At 35.7% G+C, this 11837-nt stretch overlaps 1 protein-coding gene across 1 annotated transcript; it reads right to left on the reverse strand.

Moving 5' to 3' along the window:
- Positions 1–402: 402 nt before the first annotated feature.
- LOC110674296 lies at positions 403–11328 on the reverse strand. The gene is made up of 3 exons (XM_021838577.1): positions 10608–11328; positions 628–1218; positions 403–407 (listed from the first exon to the last, which is right to left on the reverse strand). Exons 1-3 carry the CDS (start codon positions 11326–11328, stop codon positions 403–405), a joined length of 1317 nt encoding a protein of 438 aa, XP_021694269.1.
- Between the last annotated feature and the right edge of the window lie 509 nt (positions 11329–11837).

Here is an 11837-nt window from a genome sequence, read left to right on the forward strand (position 1 = left end):
CCCGGTCGGTTCAGGATCTTTTCGTTATGGAAATTTCCTTGACTTCCCTGGGCATAGAGTATCATCGAACCCATTAGCGTAACTTGATCTCAAACCTAGGGGGGGGGGGGGCTTGACCTATTCGAGCGAAAAAAATCCTTAAGGAAGATGCAAACTTAGCAAGAGAGTTATAATTTTCTGGGGGGGATTTAACTTTTCTAGGTAGGGCTTAGACCCCCTAGCCATCCCCCGTGTTTACGCCAATGATCGTACCTGCCACACGATATACGAATGGAAATTTGGCAAAGAAAGCTTTCAGTTAATAAACTACTGTGGAAGTGCTCATAAGAGCACTAAGCTGAGAAGCAGGGTCAGTCCCAGTAAGGGCGTTAATGCCAAGAAGAAAAAGAAGAAGAAGAACAACTATTCTGCGAATGGCAATGAATTAAGGTGAAGATGAATCGAACCCAAACCTCAGATTTGAAGAATCAAACATCCGTTTAAGCTGAAACTTTAATCGATTGGTCACTAGCTGGTGATGACCAATTGATTAAGTTTACAGCTCAAACGGGTGTTTGGTTCTCCAGATTTGTGCTCTTGAAAATTTGAAGCTTGGCTTCGCTTCATCTTCATCTGAAATGTACCTACCTAGATCAGGGTACTGAGCCCCCAGTTTCTCAAAGAATGACCTTTCCTTGTTCAATGTCAACTGCATTTTATAATCAGAGTTCCAACGGGTTTCATTCGGAAGCGATGGGTACGAAGCTCCTTCACTGACGTCAAAGAAAGCTTTGTACTCTGTCGATCTGAACTTTTTCACCTTCTTTCTTATATCTTTGAGTGTTTCCTTATGGTCCTCCTCCTTGCAAACATCGTGGACCACTAACTGCGTTGTATGTGCTCCACAGCGCACAGCGGCTACAAATTCATCTGGAGCAAAATCCTCCAGTGCGCGCACCCATTCCAGAACCGCCGGTTTTTCCGGTACATCGCTATCCAGTGCATTGAAATCATCATCTTCAATTTCCAGTGTGTTTACGTCATCGGTTTCCGTGTCACAAAATTCATACGCATTTTCACTTTCATCTGACAGCAGCTTAACAAGTTTTACCATGTTTGAAGCGTTGTCTATCGTGATTGTAATTATTTGTCTCACGTCCACAGAAAAACATCGCAGTACTTTCATCAACTCTTCTTTGAGGTTTTGACTCGTGTGTCGATTGTGAAGCTCGATAATACCTGTAATAGTTTACGCAACAATTTGTGAATGCAAATATTGATTTTTTTGCAGTTTTTCATGGTAAAAGGCTGTTTTTCATTACACCAATCTGCCATAAAACAGCCTACTTTTCTACACTGAATTATGCAGAATTACAAGAATTATTACGCAACTAATTTCTGTTGCGTTACAACCATTACGCAACTTTTTTTCATTACGTTACTGTTTTGAGTAGCATATTGAGGTATAATTATTTTTTATTTGCAAAATAATGGTGAACTCATCTGCTTATGATTCCTGATACCCTCAAGCGGCCTCTTACGAAATTGCAAAAATGTTGTGCGCAACTCGTTGCAGACTACGATTTTTACAGCACTCGTCGTAGTTATCCAACTTAAGGCGACACGGGAGACCGTGTTATTTTCCCTATCTTTCGTCTCACTCTAGCAATAATCATCAAAACTTTGTGAAAGCAAATCTCGAGTTTTAGTGAACCGATGAAGCTGAAAATGTATTGGGTTGTGCACTACATATATAGAATCATAGTGATACATTTTTGCATCGATATATGGAGTGGTTCTTGCGATTTGCTTCTTGAAATGGATAGGGTGATTATGATGACGTCCCGTGCGGCCTTAACAAGCCTCTTTCGATAAACGTGCGACTCGTGCTATAACAATCATCATTTAGCAACTTGTTGCGTAAACTTTTATAACAGCGCGAGTCGTATATATCCAACGAAATTTGGCAAGTTGGATAATTATGACGTGTGCTGTACAAATCGAGTTTTGCAAAGAGTTGCGTACAGCATAATTAGCAATTTCGTAAAAGACTACCTGAGGAAATCAGAAATCATACCGGAATGTATGCACCATTATTTATCTATCTCTAAAAAGTTTTGTGTAATGATTTTTTACGTTACTCAAGACAGTTACATTGCGAAAAAGTGTTGCGTAGTAGTCATTACGTAACTGATGTTAGTTGCATAATAACTAGTACGACACTGTATTGGCGGTGCGGTAAAAAGTTAGAATCGGTGTCACGCCGAAATTAGATTTTTCTCAAAATCTATGCGAGATACCTTACTTCGAAAGTGGTTTATCCGATTCGCATCCAGATGCGCTCTAATACGCCCTAATTCCGAAGTAAGGTATCTTGCATGTTTAACGAGAAAAATCTATTTTCGGCGAACTGCATCTTCTAACGATTGACCGAATTTACAATATACAATACATATTATTACAATATGATACAATGCAGAAAAGATGGCCGTTTCGTGACAGATTGGCGTGATGAAAAACAGCCTATTAAGATGAATATTGCAAAAAAGTTTTTTTTTATTAAAATCAGAGCTGATAGCGAAGAGTGACTAGGTTGGGGAAAATAGTGACCAAATAGAGACCTACGGCAGCCAAATATTTCACGTTACGTTCAGCATACTAAGTAATGAACTAAAACTTTAGGCATGTATCTCCAGGTTTTTTTTAATGTTACAATTTTATGTAAAAATTTGGTGAATTAAACTAGAAAAAAAAAGGATGTGAAAATGCCCACGAAGTAAGACTAACTCCATGCTTTTCGAATGAGCCCTTGAGCACAGACAAACAGACGTAACACTTAGAACAAATCTCGATCCAAATCATAGTCGCGAGGACATGTACGCCCAATGCTAAAATTAGTGTGTTTGGCCGACGGGCCAACAGATGGCGGTAGTGTGTAAACGTCAAACGCGAACAAAAACGATGCGAGCGCTGCGGGTGGGGGATTGGCCACCTACCATATTTTTGAATCGACCGTTAAAAAGGTGGTCGATGGACAATGATTAGAGTGTGACGTCTGTTTGTCTGTGCCTTGAGATTTTATATTAGACGTGAATCACAGAGATATGGACAAAACACTATACCAAGCGTGTGCTCCTAGAAAGAGGGCGTAAGTAACATGATCGATTTATCTTCGTCGATCCTCTCGCGAATAAAATTGACAAGATGCAAATGTAATTGATTTTTTCATCATTAAACACTAGGCAGCTATGCAATCTCGCGTCGTGGTGTAAAAAATGACATGAAACATCCATCTTGCCACCTTTTTTAAAAGCGATAATGGCAGCCACAAAAAAGCTCGCTTTCTGGTAGGGACATGTCAATTTGACGTTCCGGTTGGGTCGTTTTCTATTGAACGAACCCAAGCTAAACGCCAAAAAAAATGATCATGTTACTTATGCCCTTATTCTAGCACTAGTTTGATATTGTTTTATGGGTCACTGCACACACATCTTCCTGACTCTTTCACTCTTACAGAAAATTTGTGAACAACAAGGCCAGTAAACGTCAAAATCCTTTTTAAAATCAAAACAGTACACGGCAAAAATGAAAAACCCGTATTTGAGCAATCTCGCTGAAGCCAGCCCAGCATCGCCATCGTTAAAATTCCTATTTTATGTAACTGATCGCTAGTTTTCGATAACACTTAAGGGTGGACCTTTCGGTTTTCTCAAATTGGTGGACCCCTCTTTCGTTAGCTAGCTAAACAGTTTGCAAAAAAGCCCAGTTTTTGATAAATCTTTGGGGACATATCCGTTTTATGTCCAAAACATACCGTGCGACGTCTCAATCTTCATTTGGCCACTCCATAGCACCTGAAACAGGTTCCGCCAGATCCTCTTTGGGGACATTTCCGTTTCATGTGCGACGCACAGTGCGTTGAATGTATGGAGATGCGGGACAAAAATCAAAACTGGAAGATCAAGCTATTTGAGCACCTTGGTATGGAAGGGAAAGTTGTTTCTGGTCAAAAGAGCTACAATTTGCATAAATGTTATATAATATCTTTTATCTTTCTATATCTTTTATTGACATGTTATGTAATATCTTTTATTGGCATGTTCTCCCGAATTCGCACGGCATGTTTTGGGCATAAAACGGAAATGTCCTCAAAGGGGCCCTGGCGGTTTTCCGGAACGGTCGACTAATTTAAATTATGTGTAAATTATGACAACTGATCAATATTTAACTTTTACATAAAAACATTGGTTTTGTAACTGCAATAAAAAAAAAATATAACAACATTTTCAGAATTTGGCACCCTTCCCAAGAAACATTTGCCTATTTTATAATCATTTATTAAGCAATTTTTCACAACTACATACTGAATAGTTGCTTTATTATATTACTTTGCAGCTGCTACGCACGCATTATTCAAGCTAATCTGGCGAATTTATTAGGCTACCTATCATTTAGTGACTGTAATCATATATTGAAATGATGTTTATTAGGGTTTCACTTAGCCTAATAAGGATTGATGATTTAACAACGCTAATTTAACAAACAACATTATTGCAGTTTAATTCAGCATCATGTTTAACAACATTTTAATTATTTCCATGTGAAGCCTTTGTTCAGGCGTTGTTCACACAAGTTTGGAGAAGTTATAAAGCGTGTCGTTGTATATACTTTATTCTACAACTTCAAAATCGCTTTCTAAGCATTTATTTCAGCTTTTATTCAACTGCCACAAAATTAATTGAAAATAAATAAATGACTAAAAATTACTGGATGGTACTGGATTCAAACTCGAGACCTTCCCATCGTCAGCGGTATACCTTGCCATCTGCGCCATCCTTGAGCATTTGTCTATTTGTCATGTCTACCCATCTCAAGTGATATTTCTTATGACTCTGGTACCTTTTACTTGTTCGTACCTACGTGATTTCTGAGCTATAAATACTGGCTACCGTAGGCGCAGAAGAGAGACTTCCCGAACTGTGGACTGATTAACATGTTATAGTTATTCTTTATTTGCAGGATATAAAAGTGGCGACGAGGATCATGGAAATGTGTGTTGGCGATTATCGTTTTTCTTTGAGGTGGCGAGTTTTTTTTATTTATTTGAGTGTGGTGAAATTACCAATTTGAGTTGAACTAAATTGTTCTTTAGTGCTGACGAAATTGTCGTATATTGTAAACATAGTTGTTCTTTTGTGAAGCGATTGCTATATTGAGGTGAACGAAATTGTTCTTTAGTGTTGACGAAGTTGTGCAATGTAATGTTGAGCAAAGCAGTATGAATCCAAATTGGGTCTTAAAATTTTTAATGAAATCTTGTTTTTATTTTATAACACGAAAAAGCATGTTACTGTAACTACTTTAGCAATTTTTCCCGCTCAAATAATGCCTATATCATGTTTAAACTTTAATTTAAAAATTTGGTCCATAAATGAACCTTGACACTTTTGATCATGTTTGACGTTCGCTTAGTCGACAAAAACACCACAGGGGTTCTAGTTCGACCACTGGGGTTGTTCCTATCTGACATTTCGTAAGGGACACGGAAAACAAAATACACCCAAAATTTGAGTTTAAGCCAAAGAATGTGACAAAATCTAAAAAAATGTTTTTTTGGGCTTAAACCAACGGAAAACATTAGAAAATTGAGTAAACATGTGTTTTTGGCCTAAACTTAAGCGTTTGGCACTAAAATTGGGACAGGGCTTTAGGACCCTATTTGAATGTCTTGTTGTAGTCATGAAATAAATACTTTGAAGTTACAACTGTGGAATTTGTTGGGTAGGACTGTCATGTCTACCCATCTCAATTTCAAGTCATATTTCTTATGACTCTGGTTCCTTTTACTTGTTCGTACCTACGGGATTTCTGAGCTATAAATACTGGCTACCGTAGGCGCAGAAGAGAGACTTCCCGAATTGTGGACTGATTAACATATTATTTTATTCTTTATTTGCAGGATATAAAACTATTCAACAATGTCTAATCAACAACTGAACAAGCACATTGCTTCTGCAGATGTTCAGTACTGATGCGAGCTGAATTCAGTCGGCTATTTATAGCGCACAGTGAGAAAATTTATGTCAATGCTGGTCAAAAATAAAGTAAAAACAGTCTGAAATGATCAATCGAATTTCATAATACATTCAAACTTGATAAAACTTTAATTTAATTGTTCATCTAACTATACTAAAATTCGTTTATTTCATATATAATATTTTTATTAGATTAATATTTTAAGTTTTTGTCGTACTTTTCCATATATTAAGCATTATAGAATTATAAAATATATTTCAATCATTAGTATGCTAGATGTGCTCCTTTTGTTTCTCAAAATAATCCTATATCAGAATACTGATTCAAAATATTTTCTAAACATAATTGAATAATTGTATTGAGAAAGCATCAGTTTTATTGTATCCAGTATATTTTTATATATCAGTAAGTTAGTGACGAATGCGCTAAGGGCGAAAAGCCATTCTTATATAGATAAATAATAATAATATTAGTAAGTTGAACATTGTAATAAATTAGTAATTAAACGCAATTTTAAAATAATTGTCCATATTTCGAAAATTTGGCTATGGTGTGACCTTTTTTGTAAGGCTTATTTGTTGCTGAAAAATGTGTTTATTAATCGATACACAGCGTAACAAAAATTACATTTTTGCGTGTCTCAAGGATCAAATTATGTGTCTCTAGTAGTTTTGGGGTTACTGAATATGATGCCATTCTCAGAAATGTTCCAGCACGTCACAATTTTTGGCTACAAGTTATAAAAAGCACTGGTTTTGTTGATGATTACATAAAATCTTAAGTATAATTTATCAAACTTTTTTGTGATCCAATCCACAAAACATACAAAATAGGACCTGAATCTTCAATTTAGATATTATTTGGTTGAAATTGCACGATTAAATTTAGTTTAAATCGATTTTTTCAGCATGCTTGCTGTCGTTCGTTTTCGTTTCTCTTATGTGGGAATAATACGATACTTCCTTAAATCATCAAAAATAACTTTTCCACATCGAAAGTATTATAAACTTTATTGATAAGTATAGTTACACACATAAAGTTTAAATTCTGTGGCAAATTAGGCAAATATATTGCCTTACAAGCCGGCAAACTTGCATGCAAGTTAGCTAAAATAGTCAATTTATGGATTTTAAGCATCCAATATGTCAAAAACTAGACGTGCTATGCTATTTTTGAAAACGGCAATGGATCCAGCAACCCTTAATTAAGTAAATAGTGGTTGTTTGCGAAGGTTAGGGCGTAGAGTCGGAGGCTGAGCTTCTTTCAGCAAATCAACGATGTTCCGTTTGGTGGATAAGCTCAGCCTCCGACTCTACGCACTAACCTTCGCCAACACTAAAGAATTTCTCAGTACGATGGATTAACTGCTCGGATGATATATCTATGTTGTATTAAGATTTTATAAAATACCTATTCAGCTTTTAATCATGTTCATTAGAGTGACGCAAATTTTGAAATTTGAGCTCCCCTATGCTAAAACGATTTTAATTATGGTAAAAAGCATCCTCCCAAAGTTTGAAGTAATTCTGAAGAAATTTGACTGTGCACACGCCATTTGAAGTTTATATGGAAATTACTATGAAACCACATTTCTGATCTTCTTATTTTAAGCTTTCTGCTAGTGCACAAAGCCAAAATAAGAAGTTCACGGTTGTTGGATGCTTTTTTCGCTAGGTTTGTGCCTTTGAAGTTTTAGTGCAATCTTAGAAGTTGATTCCAAACTGTTTCACCTTAATAGAAGGAAAAATGACTTGGTCAACTTATTAGTAAAATAATCTTGGCAAGTCGGCAGAAATTCCATGGAGAAGTTTAATAAGTGTTGATTCTACTATTATTCATTCCAATGACAAATGTTGAACATTTGACTTAAATTTGGATCTAAATAGCATCTTCTCAGTCTTTGTAGGGCATTTTCCAGCTATCACCATTATTCAACAATAATAAAATATGTATGTTTATTTGTGATTCCGGACTGTAAGTTGGGTAAAAACTTTCATGTAATTATTGTTAAATTGTTAAATTATGTATACTTACGCACACTACTTTACCACAATAGATCAATTAATAGTCGCAGTGGTTCAAATCCCAAAAAAAAAAAATATATGTATACTTCCATCATTATTAAAAATGTTATGATTAGTAAATTTTTCCGATATCAATAACGTTGCAGATCATGATCACTACATTTGGAAAATTTAAATTATGATCTTTTCAATCCAATGTGATTCGAGCTTTATCCTCGTTGATCCATAGTCGCCTACATGTCTTAGATTTGATTTGAAAAACAATTGAAACATTTGAAAATAACATGAAAAGACATGATATGTTTTGCTTGAATAAAAGCATACTCATGTACTGTTGTTCGTATTGGTTTTAAGTTTTACTAATCATGCTGGTCAACATTTCAAGTATAAGACACTGAAACTTTTGTACGATTTGTTGTTAATCAAATGTTCAATATTTTACTAAAATGATGGCTACAACCTGGGAGGGAGGCACCGATACTACACACGAAATATAAGACAACGTTATTTTGAACTGCAAGATAATTCCAGCTTGCCAACAACAATCAAGGCAGGCTTCGAGAAAATCGGTAGTTTCCTTTTGTTGTGCACCTTCGATCTTTCCTGACAAACATGAAAAAAGGGCCACAGTTTTCTATGCACTAAATATTCATTTTCATTGGAAAAAGTAGAACGATGCGTTTTTCAATGCTTTATGTTCAATCAGATTAAATGGTGCTCACGTGACATTACTTGCGTTATGTGCATGAATTGATTTTCATTCGATTTTTATCACTTTTGAAGAAATACGAAAATGTGTTTTAATCAGTTACGCGCTTTTTTCATGTTAGTCCAATGTTTGAGATCTGGGCTCACAGTGACAGTTCGTGACAGCGGAATCTCGGCTCACTAACAGAAATTTTGTATTGGTTTCTACCTCCCAGGCTACAACCTATAGAAATTTTTAATCAGTCAATTGTTAAACTTCTTATGTGTTGTTGAACAAAAGCTACTATATTTGCATTTTCGGAGGTTTATTCAGGACTAATTCAAAACACAAACTTCAAGTGGAATAACAGCTTCTTAGTAAGCAGAAATTAATTTTATTCAATTAATGATTCAACTAAAAATTTGTTAAGCAATTGTTGCTGCTAAGCAGCTTGTATTAAATATGTAAGTATCTTAAAAGCTACCAATTGTTCCTTGAGTTGTGACCCCAGTACAACCAGGAGTATCTCCGGTATGATTCTGAATTCCGCATTTTTCATTTATGACAAATAACTAGTACCTTTTTAAAGTCAACTGAAGGTGGTTTCAAAAAAATCGAATGGATATTGACGAAATGGCAGCTATTTGAAAATGCCATGTTGGAGGTCGGTAACGTAAAGGTTAAGCTCAAAATAAAAATTTAGCCCTACAATCTTTTGTAAAAATCTCATACAAAATTAACTCAAAAACGATTTATTTCTTCAGCAGCACCCTCTATTAATGTTTGAAGTTTGAGTGTTTACTATGTATTAATAAGTTTGTACATACTTTCAGTACAAACGTGTTTGGAAAAAAATCATTGATAATAAATTCTCGCGTTGAGTATTATACAGGCGTATCTGCAGTAATTGATTTTTCTTCATCATTTTCATTTTTGGATTAGTACTTAATATTCAACAAATTTTTGGAATATATTACGATGCAGAAAGACGGAGCATGACGAAGTACCGCTGCCCATAAAAGCATAACTGTCCAATATGGATTTTCAAGCCAACACCTTTTTTCATGGCATCATTTATGTTTTAATGTATACTTTACTGTGCATATACAAATTAACACACTTTGTTTAAAAATTTTGTGGAAAAATATGAACTTGGTGCAGTCCCATATTGAAAAATAAAGGCATAACAGTCTCTATATGAACTTTCACTCCAAATAGCAACTGCAAAACTTACATTGTGTTCAAGTTTATATTTTTCACTGATGAATAGAAGCTAAATGAGTTATCTGTAGGGTGTTGCGAAACAAATATGACTTTCAGAAATTTACTAGAAAATGATGAACATTTGTATGAGAAGATAAATTTCAAACTTTGAGCGCTGTTTTCTCAATGCCTACTTATTCCATATGGGACAGTTATGATTTTATGGACAGTACCTTATATTGAATCAACAATAACAGTCGAAAACATTCCCAGTAATTAGCTAAAAAGAAATCGATCACTGCAGTTACTCCGTTATGATACTAAACCTGAGAATTTGTTAGAAACCATCATGAGTTGCAGAGTCCATTGAAAGATCACTGTTTTTTTCAAGCATCACCATGAGCCAATATTTTGATACTGCCATGTCGTTGTTCTGGGGATGACTTGACTTCTTGATTTTAGAAAAACGACAGGTTCATTATTTTCGCTCTGAAATTTTGCTCAATTTTTTTGAAAAAAGATGCTTCTTGTTGATAAAATAAGTTTAATTTATATGCTCTCAAAAAAGACTTTCGAAAATATGATCATGACACTATAAAATGAATTTATATTTATAAAATGACTCGCTATCAGCCCTGTACAATAATAGAACATGAACAAATAACTTATAAACTCACCTAAATTTCGTTTAACAACAACACCGCTGTTGTTGATGTACTGACAGTTGATTCCAAGCATGCTTCGGTACATTTTGGAAACGATGTCCAGTTTGAGCGAAAACATTTTTCCCTTTAGCTCTTGGCTGATCATAAAATTGATGCCTTCAGCTGCTTTCGACACATATTTTGTGATGTTGTGACGATTAATGGTCAAGTTGTAAGCCTTCAGTAATGGACCAACCACTTCCTGGAATCCTTCCCATTCGGTAGCTTCAAATGGCAGTCCATGTATAGTCACCATCTTAACAATTCCTCCAAGTAGCCGCTGCACCGTCATTCTTATTGTTATAGCTGGTTCAGTGTTAGGACTGGTACTTTTCCCAGCAAGCGGTCCAATGTTTAGGAGATCATAAGCCATCGGGTGACACAACCTGAAGTGTCGCTCAAAGTTGGATGGCCGGAACACCTTCTGCAAATAATCGCACCCATCTTCCAGCACACAACGATATACACACTCCCCGTTTATCACAACTTCTTGTGTGTAACTTTCGATGATGCAACGCTTCGAAACATGCTTTGAGGCACCATCATGACTCCGCTTCCGAGAACCAGCTCCTTTCGGTGTCAAAAAAGCATCTGCGCTGGCCGGACGATTTTCCTTCCCGGCTTCCCAGGAATTCTCATTCACTGCCGAAGAACGCACACTATTTTCACACTTTTTCGCGAGAACTTCGGACATTGTTCTTAAATTCTACGTATTTTTCGCACTTTATGTTTATCAACGATCAGAAAGAGAAGATGAAAAATGACGCTCGGACAAATTTTACGGTTTTGACATTTGTTTCTGCGGTATCATTCCAAAAGCACCTAATTCAACAATGGTATTCAAAAGAAAAATGTTCAAAGTAATATATTTGTCTTATTGTTTCGAATGAATGAGAAATTCGTATGCTACATTTACATATAATTTAGTGTTATTGAAGTGAAGATAGTTAGCATAATAATGCATAATGCAGTGAATTGAAATGATGTTTTTTTTATACCTGAAAAAATACGCTCTTTTGAAAAGTGATGGCATACTAGTTAAACATCACTGAAAGATGCCTGTGTGACGTGAGCTGAACCGTTCATTTGGAAAAGTGTCGCAAAAATGAACTCGCGAGTAAAGAAGCTTTATTTTCCACTGTTACTCGTGACCAAAAAAACGAGAGTAAGTTCGGGATTCAGTTGATCGCGAGTAAGAACGTG

Source organism: Aedes aegypti, chromosome 1, assembly GCF_002204515.2.
Source record: "Aedes aegypti strain LVP_AGWG chromosome 1, AaegL5.0 Primary Assembly, whole genome shotgun sequence".
Taxonomy (NCBI): domain Eukaryota; kingdom Metazoa; phylum Arthropoda; class Insecta; order Diptera; family Culicidae; genus Aedes; species Aedes aegypti.

Excerpts from the sequence above, each read along its gene's own strand:
- LOC110674296 (XM_021838577.1), bottom strand. The coding sequence starts at position 11,328 with ATGTCCGAAGTTCTCGCGAAAAAGTGTGAAAATAGTGTGCGTTCTTCG. Across the intron at positions 1,219-10,607 it reads TGTTGTTAAACGAAATTTAG|GTATTATCGAGCTTCACAAT; the intron begins GTGAGTTTATAA and ends AAACTATTACAG.